The 21951-nt window shown below is 37.0% G+C and overlaps 1 protein-coding gene across 12 annotated transcripts in view; it reads right to left on the reverse strand.

The window, feature by feature from the left end:
- The window catches only part of MLIP (muscular LMNA interacting protein), a 276627-nt gene that overhangs the window by 56257 nt on the left and 198419 nt on the right, over positions 1–21951 (reverse strand). For all 12 annotated transcript variants that reach the window (XM_065912877.1, XM_065912882.1, XM_065912874.1 and 9 more), the window contains 2 exons: positions 18894–18938; positions 5070–5198 (listed from right to left, as the gene is read on the reverse strand). In XM_065912877.1, coding sequence (XP_065768949.1) covers positions 5070–5198; positions 18894–18938 — 174 coding nt within the window. The remainder of the gene's footprint in view (positions 1–5069; positions 5199–18893; positions 18939–21951) is intronic.

The following is a 21951-nucleotide window of genomic DNA, read 5'->3' on the forward strand; positions in this document are numbered from 1 at the left end:
TTCATGTGTTTATTAGCCATCTATATTTCTTCTTTGGAGAAATGTCTATTTAGGTCTTTAATTTTAAATTTTTTTTAAAGAAACTTAGCCTTCCAATTAGAATTGATAAAAATTTAGATTTAATGAATACAACTTTTTATGCTATAGACCTCAATCCTATCAGATATAGATAAAATGGAACTAAAGGTTAAACTCAACCACAACAAATAACAGAAAAAGAGGAATACAATTTACATGAGAGGATCTAAATATGGTCATGGTCATCTCTCACAAATAAACACATCTGAGGAGTTAACAAAACAGGACATATTTACTTAAAGTTTTCAGATCGTCACTGTTTCCCAGTAGACTGGGGTACAGTCAGATGCTATGTATTCACTATTTGTTAAACTACTAATGCTTCGAAGCTTCACTAATTTTTAGAATTCAGTTGCTTAACTAATTATTAGAAGTATTCTGTCTATTATGATAGAATTGACAAATAGGTCTTCTTTATGTGTTTGTTTTAAAGCAAGTAAAAATCTAAGATTCCCAATCCTACAGAAAGCAACAGAAAGGGACAGAAGAAGTCTCCCTTAGCCAGGCAGATCCTGCAGCCCTTAGCTTCTGTCTTCCTTGATACATACACAAGGTCAAGAGAAAGCTTAAAGTAATGATAATAATAACAATAATAAATAAAAGGGAGAGATAAAAGCCTAAGTTTGAAGAGGGGAATCCTAACTGATCATATCCTGGGGGGGAAAGTGTGTATTGTCTCCATAGGACAATTTTTTACTATTAAAAAGTTTTATTGTGTTGATGATAAATAATCTATTACATATAGTACATAACCTGTATATGATAAATTGTCTATTATCTATTACATATAGAGGAGGAAAGAAGCAAGGCATGAAGAAAGAACGGAAGGGAGGAGGGAGGAAAAAATAAGATGAGAAAAGCTCACAAGGATTTCATTACATGAATAAACAGAAACAACCCGGTAAAACTTGGAGACGCCAAATCTCTAGTCTTCACTCTTCAAAAACAAACATAACCCTATAAGGAATGTAAGCTCTGTCCCCTCAAAACTATTCACCAAATCACTTAATCATTTCTAGATCTGAAAAGGTTAAACATTTTAATCTGAAAAATATTTCCTAATAAAATATTAACAAGATAAAAGATAGTTTTATGATAAAAGAGAGTGATCCACCTTGATTGAGAAAAGTTGAAAAAGGTAGCAATTTGTGGCAAAAACAGAAGTCATTCAGAAAAAAAGGCAGTATTATCTAGTTCACCTTTTGACACGGTGAGTGTCTGCTCAGTAACTATAAAACGTGGGTGACATGAAGAAGTGCAGGGGACGATCACAGTAAAAATATAATTTGATGAATAATTAGATAGAAATCTGAAAGTCATCGACATAATCATCAAAGTTGCATGTCAGACAGCTAGTTTGGTAAGGCAGTCAGATGGCTAAGAAAACTCAGAAGTAAAGAAAATAATGTAAATGCTACAACAAAGAAAATTCCCTAAATTATCCTTTTACATTCTCTATGGTACAAAGGAAATTTATTCAATGATCATTTTCACACAAAAACATGCAATTTTCCTATTGAAGCAAATTAGAAGGAAAATAAAATTTAAGAGGTATACATGCTGTAAGCATTCTTTTTCATTTAAGAGAAAAGAAAAACATTTGCAGGAAATTTAAATTGCATATTAAACTACGATATCACTCCCATCCCCCGCCTTTCAATTCTGTCCTAAATATTTTTCCTATATTTCTCTATGGCTTCAAGAAAGAAATGATATATCTAACAGTATGGGTTGAATTACTAATGTATAAAGAATGAGAGGAAAATGTTTTATCCATGTCATATAACTGAGGTTAGCAATTGCTTTTTCTACTAAGTTGAGACTCCAATGCAGAATTCACTTTGTCTAATTAAATACATTAAATGACCAGAAAAAAATCAACATATTTGAAAACTCACACAGATAAACAAAAAACCATTCCCTCTCTTTAGTATATTTATTTTCATCAGCGAATTGATTTTCTAAACCTTTATGTCTTCTGGATGTCCATTTGTCCAACCAATTCTGTTAATAATTTTCCAAACTAACCTTTAGTTATTAACAAAACTATGCTTCAAAGTACATCATCATAGTTTTATATCCATATGTGGAGTGTTGAGGATATTCTGTAAGAACTCAAAAGGACCACAAATTGATATAATAATGGATTGAAAGGCAATTTCAGAGAAGCATAAGCTTCATTCTGAAGTGTATTTGTTTAAAAATCCATCTAATACAGAATGGTAGTTCCTGGCCTATGCCATTTTGATGCATAAGTTGTTGATTAATAAGTCTCAATGACTCAACTATGCATTTGGTTTCAAACTTTGCTTTTAGTACTCGAGGGTATCTCCAGGCAAATTTTCAGTTCATTATCTGTTCAAAAGACTGCCCTACTGTACCTTCTGAAGCCACAGTAAATACATTTCCATCTGGTCTCATCATCTTTGGTGTCTGACATTTTGTAACAGAGAGTTTTGAAATCATATTTTATGGCACTGAAGCTGCTAGGGGAAATTTATTGACTTAACAATCCCATTCAACATTTCCCGTCATGTGGAACTGTCCCTAGGACAAGGCAGATTAGTGAATGTGAGCTGCTTCAATTTGGCTCAACTGTCAGGCCAAAGTATTTTCCATTACATGGATGGTTGAGATCAACTGAGTTTGGAATCATTCAATTTATTCTGTGGCAGCAGTGAAGGAGAACTTAATAGTGACCAGAACTGAATACACTTGAGTACACTCCCTCCTGTTAAGTTCTGATTACATAGCCACACTGAAATCATAAATTGTTACTACTCAATTTATTGTTTAAGGAACTCTCAGCATCTACACTTGTGAGCTGCCTTTTGTATCTACCTCCATTGTAGATTCTGGCCACAATGAGACAGTGGTTACAGCTCCATGTAGAGGCCAATTGATAGTATAAGTAGTTTCCTGGTTTCCGATTATATGCAATTTTTCCTCTCCTGCAAAGTCAATGAATAAAACCAGGGAAAGTATGGAATTCACTTTTAAGTACTCTGTTAGACTTCTTTGAATTTTGACAGTCCACTGATACAGAAGTTGGGAAACACACAAGAATAAATTGATTGAAAGAAAATATAAATAAGTCTATATCTATGGCACCAAAATACTCAACAAAAGAACTAAAATTGTGCACTAATTATCTGAAAATACAAAGGTTTATGGTGTGTATAAATAGAGCTTTAAACTTGCTACATAGTCAGGAAAAGCTGTGAAAAGAATTGGCAACTTCTTTTAATGAAAATAATTTCCTACATCTGAAAATGAAATTTATCATTCCAGAGGACAGTAAACTGTGATACTGTATAGGAAGATTAACTTGACATTCTACAAAGAATCTTGTTCAAGGTAAAATGCATAAATTTGAAATTACACTATTAAAAAAGAATATAATTTTTACTTTACAACATTAGATCATATTTAAAGAATATATTGCATGGATAATATGGGGAATTTATTTTGTGTCAGTATTTTATCATATAACAATAGATAACTTTTATAAATTTTTATAATAATCCCTTATTGTCTACAATGTCACATTAAGCCTCTAAATGATTAGTATCATTAGATAGCTAATGAATGCTTTTACTGATAATGGAAATATGCTTTCCTAACAGGAATTTCCATTTCTTTTATGTGCAAATTTAGTGAACACAACCTTATATATCAATAGGATTTTTCTAAATTGAGGGCTTTCTTTTCTGTAAAATGGAAAAAAATGCCTCTAATTATCATTTTCAATGATATTAGTGTCTTCTAAAAATGTTTAACTTACTGAAATCTTATCAGTCTTCACAAAGTATATGCAAATAAGCAGAAAATATTATCATCTCCATTTTATAAATAAAAACTATAGCTAAGCATGAGAAAGTATTTATAGTGAACTTTTTCAAAACTTTGAGCCTGCTCACATTTTTATATTTGAAGTAACCCAGATTTTAAAATTTGAAGGGTCCTTAAAAACTACATCAGAATGCCTTATTGTATGCATTAAACACTGGAACGGGGCCAGATGAAATACCTCGCTCAGTGTCACAGAGTAAGACGAGATATTTCTTATGTTTCTCAAATATGAACAGGATTTCTGTTTCCAAGAACTGGTTAGTTATCATTTTCTTTTTTTTTTTTCCAACTAATGTTTAAAGAGTACAGCATTTTATGTCCCTTTGTAAGTCTATTCTATTATAGGTTACAACTGTGGTGGTGATCTTGCGTTTCCCAGTTATATCCACAGAGGTTTCTGGATTGTTTGCATTGCTTAAGCATGTAATAAAGTTTGAGATATAAAATATACAACCTATGCCTAGTTGTTGCATTGGAAGAAGACAAATAAAGATGCAAGGTTTCTCTTTGAGATAATTTATGAAATTTTATACTGCCTAAATGTGTATTTTCATATATTCCCCCAATATCTTACAAAGCATCAACAACCTTCCATTGTACATTCTCCAACAATGGAATATATAAGGGGAATTTACCTTTTTAATACATAAACAAACAAACAAAAAAATACCTTAAAATAACTTAACCTCCTATTCCCTACCTAGTACCACTCAATCTAAGGGATCATACCATCTCTACTAAGTTAATAGGAATCCAAACAATAGATCTTTTGTCAAATGTACTAATATATCAAACCTAAAAAATTATGTCACTTCAAAAGGAAGTGGTATTTTAGTAACAAGAATGCAACATCTATATAACATGAAGGCTCTGTGATGTCTTCATAGAAAGTAATGTCTTAATCCCCAAAATAATACCAGCATTAGGTAGAAAAATTTTAGACAAAAGCCTTTAAATACTTCCAAATATCATCCAGAAAGTACTTAAGAATTTTTATTATGCAGAAAATGGAGCTTTTTTTAAATTACTAAGGTTATTCCAATCACATTTTCTTGCATGCGCTCTATTCATTAGGGCATCTCTGTATTTTGTACAGTTATTTATCCAAATATCAAATAGTTTTCCATGTGTACACTCACCTGCTCAGAAAAGAAGTCACTGTTATCCTCCAGGTATTTACTGAAAGGGTTGGGTTCATAGACTTCCTCCTCTTTTTTCAGTAATATTTTGGATTTTACCGGTACAGGGCGAATTACTCCAGGCTTTGTCTTCATGAATGTCAATTATTTTTTAGAAATAAAGAAAAGAATACTATTAAAATGAATGCCTAAGTGTATTAATTCATTCAAATGTTCTCACAGTAATTTATTATTTTGTAATTTTAAATGATTTTATAAATACATAGATAGCAAGAAATCAAAAGATTTTAACTAAAGTAGCCTTAGTTTTAAGTGACCTGTTATACAGTAATCAATTAAAAAAGATCTACTATATGATGTTCAAAATGCCAAAACATCTTCATCTGTCTAGTCAAATATCTTTACCAGCACTTTTCAGCCAATAAATACTTCATTTGATAAATATTTAGTGACGGCATCCTCAGTACCAGCCAGCATACTCATTTGGGGCATGACAGGAGAGATGAATTTGGTACAATTCACCAAGCTCATAACAACTTTCTTCCTCTGGAAACTGCCCCCGCCCCCGGCGCCCTAAAATCGCAGAATCCATGTTCAGACTCCCTATAATGAAACCAGCGATGGCATTCTGACCCAAGAGGGTAGGGGCTGGGTAGCAAACAGATGTTTTCTCCCAAGAATATGGAGCAGGGTTTTAACCTGCTCTGTAGTCATGCTAGGAGATTGAAATGACACTATGTAAATCTGGGAGCTTTGGGAATGCCTTACTCTGCCATAAAAGCAGATCGGATGAGATCAAGAAAAATACAGCAAAGTATAAGGAGAGGCAGCCGGTAGAGGAGACACACTTGAGGGCTTTCCAGAATTGAATTCCAAAACATTCCTGGAACCAAGCAGGATTTCCGTTCCGAGACTCCCTGAGACTTTCCTTTTCTTTAATACAAAATTCCCTTTTTAAACTCAGGCTGACTTCTATAACTTGCAATCAAAAGAGTCTGAGTGAATAGGCCAGTCGTTCAAAATTCATGAATTTGTACCCAACGTCAGTTTGACGAGAGGGAAAGGGAGAAATCTAGTTTGGGGCAATTTCAAAATGATGTTTCACAAACACAAAAGTCTTGCTACGCTGTAAAACGTCACAAAATGATGGATAAGTTTACAGAAACATCCCAAACAAGAATTCAGTAAAAAGTTGTGACACTTTTTTCTGTGTGAGCACTTTGCTGTAGTCATTCTTATCAGGTCCATTTCTTCTCAGAAAATAGAAAATTAGCTCCCCTCAGTCCGTGATGACGCTCACTAGCTAAGCCTTAAGCAAGAATCTCTATCTCGCTGCCGTATAAGCCATTATTTATATTTTGAGGCTTGAATAAGTACCACTCTGCAACAATTTTTTTCAGTTCATATTTTCCCAACTGACTTTATTTCTATGCCAACTGGGGAAATAAAGATAGAGGAAAGTCTCCGTCTTCCACAGGCTGGGCTGGGAAATAACTCCCATTTAAGAAACTGATTTCTTTTCAGAGGGGAAAAGTAAGCAAGTATTAGGTTGGTGCAAAAGTAACTGCAATTTTGCATTATTGAACTTCGCTGTTTGATATGGGAATGCATTCTCAAATAAACGTGGTTATGTTACACATCATTTTAATGTGCATTTCTTGCTTTATGTTTTTTGCTGATGACTTACTACTTGCTGTGTATTTTATATTTATTTTAGACTAGGGAAATGATTTTAGACCAAAAGCAAATTTGAGCAATTTTATTACTCAAGTTCAAGATGGGTTGTAAAGCTGCAGGGACAACGCACAGTGTCAACAATACATTTTGCCCAGGAACTGCTAACGAACATACAGTGCAGAGGTGGCTCAGGAAGTTTTGCAAAGGAGATGAGAGCCTTGAAGATTAGGAGTGCGGTGGCCAGCCATCGGAAGTTGACAGAGACTAACTCAGAGCCGTCACTGAAGCTGATCATCTTACAACTACATGAGAAGCTGCTGAAGAACTCAGTGTTGACCATTCTATGGTCATTTGGCATGTGAAGCAAATTAGAAAGGTGTAAAGGCATGATAAGTGGGTGCCTAGTGAGCTGACTGTAAATCAAAAAGATCATCATCATTAAGTGTTATCTTCTCTTATTCTATGCAACAATAATGAACCATTTCTCGATCAGATTGTGATATGTGACAAAAAGTAGATTTTATACAACAACCAACAATGACCAGCTCAGTGGCTGGACTGAGAAAAAGCTCCAAAACACTTCCCAAAGCCAAACTTGCACCAATAAAAGGTAACGGTCATTGGTGATCCACCACAGCCTTCTGCATCCCAGCAAAACCATTACATCTGAGGAGTATGCTCAGTAAATTGATGAGATGCACTGAAAACTGCAGTGCCTGCAGCCAGCATTGGTCAACAGAATGGGCCCAGTTTTTCTCCATGACAATAAGCAACCACATATCATACAACCAGAGCTCCAAAAGGTGAACAAATCTGGCAACACTATAGTCACCTGACCGCTTGCCAAGTGACTACCACTTCTTCAAGCATCTCAACAACTTTTTGCAGGGAAAATGCTTCCACAACCAGCAGGAGGCAGAAGATGCTTTCCAAGAGTTCATAGAATCCTGAAGCATGGATTTTTATGCTACCGGAATGAACAAACATATTTCTCACTGACAAAAATGTGCTGATTGTAATGGTTCCTACTTCGATTAGTAAAGATGTGTTTGAGCCTAGTTACAATGATTGAAAATTCACAGTCCAAGACTGCAATTACTTTTTCACCAACCTAATAACACCCAATTATATGTGAAATTGCACAGTTGAGTGTACACATGAGAGTCATATCCTCCAATGAACCAGCACGAGAACAAAGTCCAGGCAACTACTGATTTCTACGACACCTGTAATGGGGAAGCCTGATATCTTGGTCATGATGCAAAACTGTCCAGACTTCAGGCCTCTCTTTTCCACACTACTTCCTGTTACATTTCTCCTTCCTGCTACTTCTATTGATGTTCCTTCTCCTAATTTCCTCCTCCTTTGGAAAGCAGGAAATCAGTACAACGCCAGTACTTAGGGTTTACCAGGTTCTAAAGCCAGCATGGAATTTTAGGAGCTAAGCTTGACAGCAGCAGCAGAAAGATGAAAGCAGAGGTGAGAAATCTGACTAGAAGCACTTGAAATGCCAGAAGACTCTCCCTGCCAGGGAAACAAGAACCCGTGGTCCCCGCATTGCTAGCAGGTTGATGTGTTGAGTTATCCTGGCCTGGAAACTTCCACTCAGATCAGCTCTCTTGGTTTCATCATCCTCCAGGGTGAGTCCAGAAAAGACACTCTTCTGGTTGGTTGGACATCAAATATTAATAGCTTTAATATCATAATCAATTACTTATGTTTCATATTTGTTTCTCTACCAGGCCTTATGCTTTATGTTGCTATGAATTTCCTGAATCTGATGGCTGTCTGACCATTCGACAATGATTCTTTCCCTATTTTCTCTACCTCAGATTTTCTATTTTCTATCAGAAAATAGAAAAATATTTTTTAATTATAATTAGTCTAATTAGAAAAAACTTTTCTAATAGAAACATATTTTCTATTTCTCTATTTCAGATCTTCCATGTGCTCTTTACTTGGACTCTCTGTCCCTAGCCTTGGTCTTCCAGAAGTCTCTGAATTTTCCTCCTTCTAGTTTGCTTCCTTGGTCTCAGAACTGTTGCCCTACCCTGATTCTTGCATTATATTCACCACCTCTTTCTTTAATCCTGATTTTTTTTCTTTTTTCTTTACCCTGTTCCTTAACTTGCTGTCACTCACCAGTCAGCATTTAACAGACAGGGAAACCAACTCCATGTAAAACAAGACTAAACATAGTTTGCCTTTGACCTCGTTCACACTTCCCATCCTATAACATTTACCTATACCCTCCACACCTAACCATGGCTCAGGGTTTGGTCAAACTGGAACTCAAGCCTTGGCAGCCCAATTCTGAACCTCATGCACTCTCCATGAACCATGGGACACAATCAGTCCTGATCATGGTAGGCCTCTGCACCCGCTCATACCATTCCACTACTGCTTTGAAACCTGCCTCAAAGGTTGAGCAGTCATTGTAGACAGTGACATCATCATTATTCCAAAGACTCCAATTCCATGTATTACAGGCACCACATTCAACACGTTAAATTGATTATCTCAGTTCCTCTTCTCAACACCCTGTGAGAGATTCAGAATCAGTAATATGCCACAGCCATGCAGTTAATATGTGAACAACTCAAGATTTAATCCAAGTCTGGTCTGATCATAAGCCCAGGATTTTAATTACTCTGGATGATTCATTTTTAGCTGCTAAAGAATTGACAGATCCAGCTAGACTCACGAGTGATACAAATATCTAATGATACCAGGAAAAGTCACTCCATCTAAATGGAGAAATAAAACAGGTAATAACTCCTCTTCTCAGCACAAAGGACACAAGAAGAAAAATGAGAAAGTTCTCCAAAAAGCAAATTTCAATGTACTGTGATGAACCTCTTGAGAAATGATTTACACCATACATAAGACATTTTTTTCTCTTTTGGAGCTATATTTTGGGGAAATAATTGCTAATCTTTTCATTCTTGCTATTAAAATATTTTCCTCACATTCAGAAAAATAGCATTATCATTGTAGAAGGGATGGTCAGACATTTTATTTTTAACTGGAACCAGAATACTATGATTTTGATTAGTTATACAAGTTTTAAAATCTGAGAACCTCATTAGAGCCAGGTGAATATGTGGGCTTTTAGTGGATGGATACTCTGCCTGTTTATACTTTTCTTGACACAATTCCAAGAGTGCTAGACTCCAACAATCACGGAGAACTCTACTCTCCATTTGCTTTGAAGAGCGGAGTAGCTCATGCAGTGCTGATAAATTCTCTGCTTTAAACTAAAATATAGCTGATTTACAATGTATTAGTTTCAGGGGTACAGCAAAGTGATTCAGTTACACATACACATATATAATGTACATATTCAATTATGCATGTATTCGTGACATTTTTGTAGTGCCTCAAAGACAAAACCACCATCGTCTTAGAGCTCTGAAGCAACCTTCTACTAGATCATCTATCAGATGCTCTCTGGAGCCATTTTTCCAGTTGCGATCTAGTCTATGTCAGGAAATGGAGTGTCTACACAGAGGTGAGCAAGACATACCTCGTGTTCTCAGAGGGCTCACAGCTCAGGTGAGTTAAGCACGTTACAACCAGCGTGTAAGTCAAGCCACGTCACTGGACTCCTCTCAAAGCTCTCTAACTCCACCTTCTCAACTAGGGCAAAAGCTAAAATGCTTCCAGTGCCTGCAGGGAGACCCACTCTTTCACTCCCCAACCAGCCTCCCCCTTCCCATCTTATCCCCTGCTCTAGACCTTCTCTCTCCCTCACTGTCCCCTCTGGCCCACACTGTGTTCCCTCCTCTGGAGTTTGAACTTGGCCTTCACATTGTCTGGAACTCTCTTCTCCCTTTCTAGGACTCTCTTTCAATTCTTCATGTCTCTGCTCAAATGCCACCTTATTATCAGATAGGTCTTCTCTAATGATCTGTATAAAAGATCTTACTTGCCCTATTTTTTTTTTCCATCTGACCTCAGTTGACATTGATTTTCTTGCTTCCTCCACTAGAATGTAAGCTCTGTGAGGCCAGAGGTCATTGTCTTCCTCACTGTTATCTTTCTAACACCTAGAACTGTGTTGGGAACCTAGTAGATGCTAAACAGGCATTTGAAGGATGAATAAACTAATTGACAGGCAGAAGCTCAATATGTAGGCTATAATCCAACACCAAAGCCTTAAAAAGTTTTGACTGCCCATTTAGTGTCTCCTCTCATTTTTATTGGACTTCCCAGCTGGCGCTAGTGGTAAAAAAAAAAAAAAATACCTGCCTGCCAATGCAGGGGATATAAGTGACATGGGTTCGATCCCTAGGTTGGGAAAATCCTGCTACTGCAGTGCTTTTGCCTGGAGAGTTTCATGGACAGAGGAACCTGATAGGCTACAGTTCATGGGGTTGCAAAGAGTCAGACACGACTGAACTGACTTAGCGAAAACACACTTATTTTTCTTGGACTGACTTTTTGATCACAGAATAACTAAGGAAAAGGGAACATTACAAGACAGAAGATCCACATTACCTTTCACCCCTAGAGAACTAGAAGAAAGAATGTGGGTTGGTGAGCTCCACCTTCAGAGATGAGTAGAAAGAAGAGGTTATCATCTTTGATGATACAGGAAGTCAAGCCCAGGGACCACATCTTTAAGGACTTGGCAAGATTTTAACTCTATTTTTAAAAAATAATTTCTTTTCCCCTGTTTGATTACAGTGATAAGCAATAAAACTATCAACACCAGGAGACAATGACGTCATGTTCTTTGGAGAATTCGAGAGTGGGTGAGACTTGGGAGATCACATCTAATTCTATTCTTAGTCTGAAGGGAGAAAAAGCCCAAGAGATGCAGTATGTGGAGTCCCAGGGCCTGGAGGCAGGTTTTAACAGCCTGTGGGGCGCTGGTTCCGCTGTTCATACTCATCAAGTAAACACTTACGCTAGAGCATTGCTACTTGCACACTATAAAAAATAGACATTGTCTCTGACCTTTGGAACTTATAACTCTATGACAACAGGCTGGTATTGCCTCTGGCTGGAGACCAAGGCTGAAAAGTAACTGCCAACACTGATCTAGAGAATGCATTATATAGACAATGCCTTCTTAGAACAACGTCTCTCTTAAATTAACTCCAACTAGCAGACTGTGTTTTTAATTGCCTTTGACTGCAGTAGCAAGCTCTCGGGTCATGTGATAAAAGAAAACAAAACAGAACAACAACAACAATCAGCAAGGAAGTCATAGGACAGAGCATGTAGAAAATCTGTGGGTCGGGCTAGGAATTCTACTAATTTCATGGATCCAAAGAGTTATGAAAGTACCACAGCTACTTCTTTTAGCCATTTGCTTCTGTCTTCCCTATGTTCTCACGTGCTTTTGTTTTTGTTTTTTAAGTTACTGGAGCAAAAAACTCAAAGAAATGCAAAAACATTCTCCTAGTCAAGATTGTTGACAAAAGCAACATTTTCTACATTATTTAACTGATTCACTCATTCAATTAATAAATGTTTATTAACTCCAATTCTTTTTTAAATAAAAATGTGAATGTGCTTGTAGCAAATACTTAAGCTTTTTTTCTCTCAAATATCTCAAATTTTAAAAAATTATAGCATGGAGTGAAGCTTCCAAGATTGGGGAGGAGGGTGTGGACAGATTTTAGTACCACCCATTAGCTGCAGGACTTTTGAGACATGGTAGACTCCAGAATAGAAGAATAGAATTTTTCATCAGAATAATGGAAATAACAATTCCTGCCATACTGTCACAAAGTGATTGTGCAAATCTAACAAGATAATATGCATGACAGAACTTTGTAAAGAGAAAATAGCACAGAAGGAAATTGAAAAAGAAAAAAATTTCTTTCCTTTTCCTTCTTTTTGTATTTATAATTCAGAGTATTGATACCAAAGGCTCTTGATTTCCCAGGAAAATGTTTATCTGATGAGCTTTAAAAAAAAAATGTTTTATGGTTTTATGCTTACTGTGATAGTTGTATTGCAATAAACATGCACAAGATTTCAATAATTATAAACCATATTCCACAGCTCAGAAAACATCTTTTGAAATGTCCACAACATAGACTGGCCAGATTGAAATATCTCAATAGTTAAAGAAAAGCCAATAGCATGACTCAGACCTGAGGAGGCATCCATGACAAATGCTGGAGCACTTCAGCATGTTGTGTCAAGGCAAATTAGTCAAGAATAAACTGCCTTTAAGCTTAAAGAGGGCATCAGTTCTACACAAAAGCTTTCAGGGCTGCAATTTCTGAACAACAGAGGCTTCAAGGGCTCTTAGAAAGAATAGCCCTGCACCACTAAAGCCAGACACAGCAGCGGGCCTTCAGAACCAGGAACAGAACACATGAAAGGTTACATACTCTTCTGTGTAATGTTCCAGTAAGATGCACTTTGCTTTTCTCTGTATGTAGTCATGTGGTTTCGGAGAAGGCAATGGCACCCCACTCCAGTACTCTTGCCTGGAAAATCCCATGGACAGAGGAGCCTGGTGGGCTGCAGTCCATGGGGTCGCGAAGAATCGGACATGACTGAACGACTTCACGTTCACTTTTCACTTTCATGCATCGGAGAAGGAAATGGCAGTCCACTCCAGTGTTCTTGCCTGGAGAATCCCAGGTACGGGGGAGCCTGGTGGGCTGCCGTCTATGGGGTCACACAGAGTCGGACACGACTGAAGCGACTTAGCAGCAGCAGCAACAGTCATGTGGTTTATTAAATCTGTTGTTTGTACTCTCTAGATTCAGTGTTCTGTCTTGGCAACAATGAGCATTTTGCAGTGGCATGAAATTTCAAAGATCTTGGCATTTGGTCCCATCACTTCATGGCAAATAGATGGGGAAACAATGGAAACAGTGGCTGACTTTATTTTTCTGGGCTCCAAAATCACTGCAGATGGTGATTGCAGCCATGAAATTAAAAGATGCTTACTCCTTGGAAGGAAAGTTATGATCAACCTAGATAGCATATTAAAAAGCAGAGACATTACTTTGTCAACAAAGGTCTGTCTAGTCAAGGCTATGGTTTTTCTAGTGGTCATGTATGAATGCAAGAGTTGGACTATAAAGAAAGTTGAGCACCAAAGAATTGATGCTTTTGAACTGTGGTGTTGGAGAGGACTCCTGAGAGTTCCTTGGACTGCAAGGAGATCCAACCAGTCCACCCTAAAGGAGATCAGTACTGGATGTTCATTGGAAGGACTGATGTTGAAGCTGAAATTCCAATACTTTGGCCACCTGATGCAAAGAGCTGACTCATTTGAAAAGACCCTGATTCAGGGAAAGATTTAAGGCTGGAGGAGAAGGGGACGACAGAGGATGAGATGGTTGGATGGCATCACCAACTCAACAGACATAGGTTTGGGTGGATTCCAGGAGTTAGTGATGGACAGGGAGGCCTGGCGTGCCACAGTTCATGGGGTCAAGAGTCAGACACGACAGCGACTGAACTGAACTGAACTGAAATTTCAAAAGCAAAAGCCAGTGTCTTCTAACCTAGGTTCCCCCATCTAACTGCCAAAGAAGACCAGTGCTTACCCATCATGTTGAGCCCAACCTGTTTTCTTACTCAGAGAAAAGAGACGCCACCATCCTCTGCTAATACTGTGATGACTCAGTTCAGGAATTTGGAAAGCTTTGAGAAGGGTCAGGCTAGATCTTGGATCTTCCTTTCCTTTTGGTTCCCTTTCTGATGCCAAGGGATTCACTGTCCAGAGGTGTGATGCCTCAGGACCCTAACAGACCGAACCCAGTCCCTCTTCTTCAGGAAGTGATCACATGTGCCCAGTGAAGCTCACACTTCCATAGAGTCTTGATTTCCCAACTCCTTCATCAGCCTGTTTTTTCCTCCTTGAATTATCTAAAATCAATAATGATTCCTTTTTAAAAGTCACACAGAATAAAAATGAGCATGAACCAGTGATCTTAGATAATCTATGCAAACTCTGTGACCCTGTTTCTTTATCTGTAAAATGGTCACAAAGTAAATCTCAGAGATAATATTTAAGAGACTTTCTGTGCAATAATAGCCCCCCAACTTAGCAACTATATGACAACACCTGCAACTCCATACAGAATGACATTGGCAACTCCACATATTATGATGTGTGAGCCCTACAATCACCCCTTCAAGTTGACACAGCAGTTGTCCCAACCTCCATTTTCCAGATAAGTATTTCCAACACACTCTCATCTCTAAGTCCCTGCCCAGTTTTGATGTACTACATTTCCATTTAATAGAAGAGAAACAGAGACATAGTTGGTGAACAAGTTTCAAAAGAATCCCGAAAACACTTCTTTCTGAGTCTAATATTACATAATTTGGTTTGCAGGGTAAACAGTGGAAATATTTTAATAGTAAGGGGCAAGATCATATTTCTTTTTGTCTTTGCAGTATTGAATTGGCACAATTACAATGGAAACAGGTAAGCCAAATTAAAAAGAAAGAAAAAATGAAAAAAAGTTTTGGGTTTTTTTTTGTCTGTTCTTTTTTAATTTATTTTTTAATTGAAAGATAATTGCCTTACAGAATTTTGTTGGCTTCTGCCAAACCCCAACATGAATCAGCCATAGGTCCCTCTTCTGCCTCCTCCTCATCTCCCTGCCAACCCCACCTCTCTAGGTTGTCACAGGGTCCCTGTGTGAGTTCCCTGTGTCATACGGCAAATTCCCATGGCTGCCTGTTTTCCATATGGTCGGTAAGCTTCCACGTTACTGGCTCCATACATCTCACCCCTCCTTCCTTCCCGCCCCACCCCACCCTGCCGCATCCATCAGTCTCTATGTCTGCGTCTCTGTTGCTGCCCTGCAAATAATTTCATCAGCACCATCTTTCCAGATTCCATATACATGTGTTAGCCTATGATATTTACCTTTCTTTTTCTGAAGTAAGTACTTCACTCTGTATGATAGGCTCTAGGTTCATCCACCTCATTAGGACTGACTCAAATGTGCTACTTTATTATGGCTGAGTAAAAAGCCAGAGCTCAAAAACAAAATCGCGTCTGTATTAAGCTTAGGCTATCGTAGCAATCCACCATTTATTTTCACTTCAAACAATTTATTACATTTCTCCCCTAAAATAGTCAAATAATTTTAATTAACTGCTTATTTCATGCAAAGTGTATAATATGTATTTACAAGATTTAACTGAAATCTACAATGTTCCCCCCAATTTTGTTTTCCTGTGTTATACACATGTTCACACACATATAAATAAAAAGCAATACATATACATGTGTATGTGCCATCAGAATTACCTGTAATATGGCATTTATATGCATAGCATATGTTATGAACACTGTGTGTGTGTATATATATAAATACATATATTGGTTTTTCAAAGGTATTCTTATTTACTCATATTATTCAGAACTTAACCCGAAAGAGAATTCATAATGGCAAATATTGGAAATCCACTCATAAAAATGAAAAAATTATAATTTAATTCATAAATGACAATGATTAAGGGCAGAAATATTATAAATTCTTTAAAAAGCAAATTTATACAGTACCACTAGTATGTAATTATTTCTACACTATTCTATATTCAGGGAATGTAAGTACAGAGTTAATGTGATGAGATAGAAGTCAGTGATTAAACTGAATAATTATATCAATCCAAGAGATGTACTTTTTGTGTGTGATAGCTTGCTTAAGAATAATCACTTCACAAACCTACCTAGATCTCAAGTGCATTTGGGGATTAAAACTTAATTTAAAACTTCACTAAAAAATTCCTTGAACTCTCTATAGAAAAGGTCTAAAGTAAATGCAAAAAAATTATCATCAACATCAGTTAAAGCAATGCTTTGCATTTTCCCCCCTAGAGAACACAAGAGTCAAATTCATAGAATTATTTGATTAGGCCAAAAAAGTTCATTATTACATTTATAATGAGTCATTATGTCTTTATTATGTCTTTATTTTATGAAATCATATTTGCTTTCTTAAAATAGTTTTGTAAAATATTATATTAAGTCTGACATCTATACATATATTAATCATATATCTGTATATATATCATATATACATCAGTCTGATAATACATATATACATTCACACACAGTCAACACCTAAAATCTGTTTTTTGTATACTATGTTGAGTATACAAATATTTCTTGATTTTCAAACATTACTCTCAAGAAACAGGTACATATATCATTATTTTAAATATTAAAATAGCTATAACAATAGTTCCGTATCTAAAGTGGGAAATTGTTCAACTTCATAATGTTATCGTGGTGCTGGTTTCCAGGGCAACGCCTTCGCTCCCCTGAGCTTGTAACCATGGACTCTGCCCTAGAGAGGCTTGGACAGAGTATAACTGAATGCTTTCCTTGCTCAGTTAGGAAATTGAAACCCAGACTCTCAGATTCCTGACTTCTCACTGTCAGTCCAATAGTTAGTGTCAGAGCAGGAAATAAAAGGGAGGTCCTCTGGGCCCCATTCCAGCATCCTTTCACCTATGCTATACTGCCTGCCACTATTCTAAACCAGCTGACACTAAATGCATACACACAAACACACCTCATATACAAACTATACATATAAACACCAACATACCCAAGCCATTTGCTTCAGTCAGGCTATTTTAAGAGTTGAACTACATTCTTTATGATTTTCTAGTACTACGAATAAAACATTGTTATCATTTTGGCATGATAATGACAAGATGACTTGTTGGTTATGGAAATAATTGGTTAAAAAGAGAAAAATCTGTATCACACTCCTTTTCTAGATCTTTTCATTCCTTTTCATGTCTTTTACCACATCTATTATTTAGGAACCTATAATCATAAACAGTTAAAAGACATGCAATAATATCTAGGCAGTTTACACCATGGTTCCCATTTGCTAACCACTTGTAACAATAAGAAATATGAAAAACTGTAAGAAAAAGTAATTTTTCTATTTAATTAAATATTTATCTACAAATAACAAACAGATCCTAGAGCCTAGATGTGTGTTGTCCAACAGAGCAGCCACCAGCCCCCTTGTTGGGCCCTTGAAATGTGGCTAGGTTGAATTGAGATATGCTATAAATATAAAATACACTGCAGATTTCAAAGACCTTACCCCTACAAAAAAAAGGAAAATAATCTCAATTTTATACTACTGCATGTTGAAAGGATAATGTATGTATATTAAATAAATAAAATATATTATTGAAATTAATGTGACCTGTTTCTTTTTAGTTTTTTAACATGGCTACTGGAATATTTAAAATTGCCTATGTGATTTATATTTGTGGTTCATACTATATTCCTATTGCTCATCCCTGGTTTGATCATTCTTTATCTTCCTGTCTGAAATATCTCATTTCCTATTCCCTCAAGTTCAGAACCTACCCTACACGATTAAAGATGACCTTGTTCTTGAACCCTTTTCTGATCTCTCCCACCAGGAAATGAATCCTTGCCTCTAAAGCATCAGTATCTTGCTTCCAGCCCTGACCACTCTATTCTAACACCACTACTAGGATGCAAGTTACCAGCAAACATGGTCTGTTTTTATGCATGTTTGTAACCTACAAAACAACCAGCATGGAGCTTTAGTAAAGCATCAGTAAATATTTACTAGACAGGTAAGCAAAGAAACTTATTCATAATATATTTGTCCTCAATTCACTTTTTTTTAATTACTTAAATTGAAGGCTAATTGCTTTACAATATTGTAGTGGTTTTTGCCATACATTGACATGAATCAGCCACGGGTGTACATGTGTCCCCATCCTGAACCCACTCCCCACCCCATCCCCCAGGGTTGTCCCAGTGCACCGGCTTTGAGTGACCTGTTTCATGCATCACACTTGGGCTGGTGATCTGTTTCACATATGGTAATATACATGCTTCAATGCTGTTCTCTCAAATCATCCCACCTTCCCCTTCTCCCACAGAGTTCAAAAATCTGTTCTTTACATCTGTGTCTCTTTGGCTGTCTCGCATATAGGGTCATCATTACCATCTTTCTAAATTCCATATATATATATGTTAACATACTGTATTGGTGCTTTTCTTTGTGATATTTCACTCTGTATAATAGGCTCCAGTTTCATCCACCTCATTAGAACTGATTCATTTTTGTTCAGATAAATCTATCTTGAAAGATTAGGATTTTCTAAAGTACCAGGTCTATGATTTAATAACAGGATACATACCAGCTGACTCTCCGATACTGTAGAAGATGGTGAGGACAGGTTTGCCTGCAAAATTATAAACACAGTGTTTTTTAGTGAAATTCACAATTTAGTAAAATAATATATCTATGTTTTTTAAGTATTTTGAAGTTTTTTATTATCAAAATAATACATATCAATTGTTGAATTTTGACAGATATTAAGGAAAAATACCATTATGCCAACTCCAAAATAATTGTTTTACATTTTTTGCTCATTGCCTTTCAATATTTCTCCTACACATTTTCATTCAGCTCACATAGTGGTATATATGATGTTTTCTATAGTGCTTTTCCTTAGCATCTTAACACATGCACCAGCAAAGGCATCAAAAATTCTTCAAGGTGATGTAATATTTCATTCTTCATAATCTCCATAGTGTACTTATACCAACATTGTTAGCTATTTATATTTATTTATAGTAAAAGAAAACAACAGATTTTTCCTTAAATTACTCACATTAAAAAAATTAAGCTTTCATGAAAAAAATCTTTGGTTTTTTAAATTGTTTTAGATTAATATTGCTTCATCATTCTTGGTTCCTGAATTTCACACCTTTCTTTTGGATTTAGTTTCCTTCTCACTGAAGTAAATGCTTTGATATTTTTTTTCAAACTTCCCATCTGAACTCTCTCTGAAAATGTCTTTATTCTGTTCTCATCTTGAGCTAGAATTTACCTGAACATAGAATTCCAGGATAATGGTTATTGTTCCCAGCATCTTGAAGATACTGTCCACTTGCTCTGACTTCCATTAATTGCTGTCAGTCTAAGTGTCGTAACTTGGATTATCTGTCTTCACATTTGGTTAGTGTTTAAGGTTTTTCTCCAAGGAATTCTGTAAGCTCACTATGATGGGCCTGAGGGTGACCTCCTTTTACGTGTCCTTCTCTGGGGCTCGCTATAGGCCTTTACTCTGAGTATGCATATCTTTCTTTGATCTGGAAAATTCTCCAGCAATGTCTTCACATATTGCTTCTCTCCTATTATATCTAATCTGTTCTTTAGAGTTTCAATGAAATACATGTTGGGTCTTCTGAATCCATCTTTCATTTCCATAAAACTCTTTGTCATATTTTTTTATCCCATTATGCCGCATTCTGGATTGTTTCCACATACAAGCCTGATAGTTAACAAATCAATATACATTAAACATGGCCATTGAATTTTATATTTTTATGACAGCATTTTTAACTTCAAGGAGTTCAGTTTGATTCTTTATCAAATCTTTTTATGGTATCCATAACTCCTTTTAACTCTTTCAACATTTTTATTATATGTGTATTTCATTCCAGATTTTTCTATAATCTCTCATGGTTAAATCGGCTTCCCAGATTGCACTCACTAGTGCTAAACAACCCACCTGCCAATACAGAAGACATAAGAGATGCCAGTTAGAACCTTGTCGGGAAAATCCCCTGGAAGAGGGCAAGGCAACCCACTCCAGTACTCTTGCCTAGAGAAATCCTATGGACAGAGGAGCCTGGTAGGCTACATCCCATAGGGTCGCAGAGTCAAACATGACTGAGCGACTTAGCACACACACACACATGATTAAATCTCCTGTTTCTTGTATGTGCTGACTCTCCATGCCTCTGTCCCAAGATGTCCTTCTCTCATTTGGTGACTTTTTAGTTTTTATTTTGAGCTTCTCTTTAGTCAGGGTAATTGTAGTGATGATTTCTGTAGGTATCTGAGAAACCCTGGGTTGGGAAACCATGCCAATAATACATGTCCTGGTGGGGGTCCCAGGAGTTTCACTGATTCTGGACAAGTTTCCATTGAATTTCATCAGCCTCACAGGGGCGCAGGTCCCCACATGTTCAAGTTTCATAGGTTTGTTGTTGCATGTGCGCTCAGTTGTGGCCGACTCTTTGTGACTCCATGGACTCTAGTCCGCCAGGCTCCTCTGTCCATGGAATTTTCCAAGCAAGAATACTGGCATGGGTTGCCATTTTCTCCTCCAGGGGATCATAACGACCCAGGGATCAAACCATCATCTTTTGCATCTCCTTCATTGGCAGACAGGTTCTTTATCAACTGCACCACCTGGGAAGTCCCATTGAACCTGGTCCAAATTTGTGGTCTTCATAAGTTTAACACCCATTTTTTTATGGATGTGCAGGAGTGCAGGATACTCAGGAGTGCAGGATAAAGATGTTGGAAGGATGTATGTCTGTTTCTATTCCACACTTCATGGATATGGGGCCTTCCAGACACCTGGAGGCACACAAAGGATTCATTTATAGCTCACAGATTCACTACACAGTGAAAGCTAAACTCTAAGTTCCTGACTCCTAGGTTCTGATGTACCTGTGTCCTATACAGCTTATACTTATTTTCCCATCTTATATTTTATTTTCCCACCTGGAGCTCTCTCTTCATATCTGGTACCCACAGTTTCACTTTCTTTCTTGTAGTTTGAGATACATATATACTTTAACAGTTACATTTTCTCAAGCTATTCTGCCCTTAAATGGGAGGCTGGGCTTCCACATCAGCTCAGCTTTCACCGTTGCTGAGAAGTGGGCAATATATATAATTTTTTTTTCTGGCTGCACCACATGGCATACAGGATCCTCCTAAACTAGGGATCAAACCCTTGTGCCCTGCATTTGAAGTTCAGAGTCTTAACCACTGGCCCAGGGAAGTCCAGGAAGTGGTCAAATACAGATGCACAATTATAAATATACTTGGCTAAGACCCAATAATGCTGTGTTCCTAAACTATTTCTATTCTTTTTGAAATTGCAAACATTTTCAGGGTTTATGACAGACGAGTCAATGTTGTCTTTACCCTCTGAGAGGTGAATGATGACTGAAAACTGAAGGCTGAGTGACGCCCACGGTACTGCCAAGCACACAGGAGTGTGACTCACTAAACGTGACAACCAGGCACATGCAGTCCTTCTTGTACTGTGTCCATCATGGTTTGTTTTTATTTTTGACTCATGCCATTCTTCACCAGGATGGCCACTATTCACTGTCATTCCTGGCTGCTCTAAGGCAGCAGGCTGCCCTGGCTAATAGCGGGGGGCCAGG

The sequence above is a fragment of the Muntiacus reevesi genome, chromosome 20, assembly GCF_963930625.1.
Source record: "Muntiacus reevesi chromosome 20, mMunRee1.1, whole genome shotgun sequence".
Taxonomy (NCBI): domain Eukaryota; kingdom Metazoa; phylum Chordata; class Mammalia; order Artiodactyla; family Cervidae; genus Muntiacus; species Muntiacus reevesi.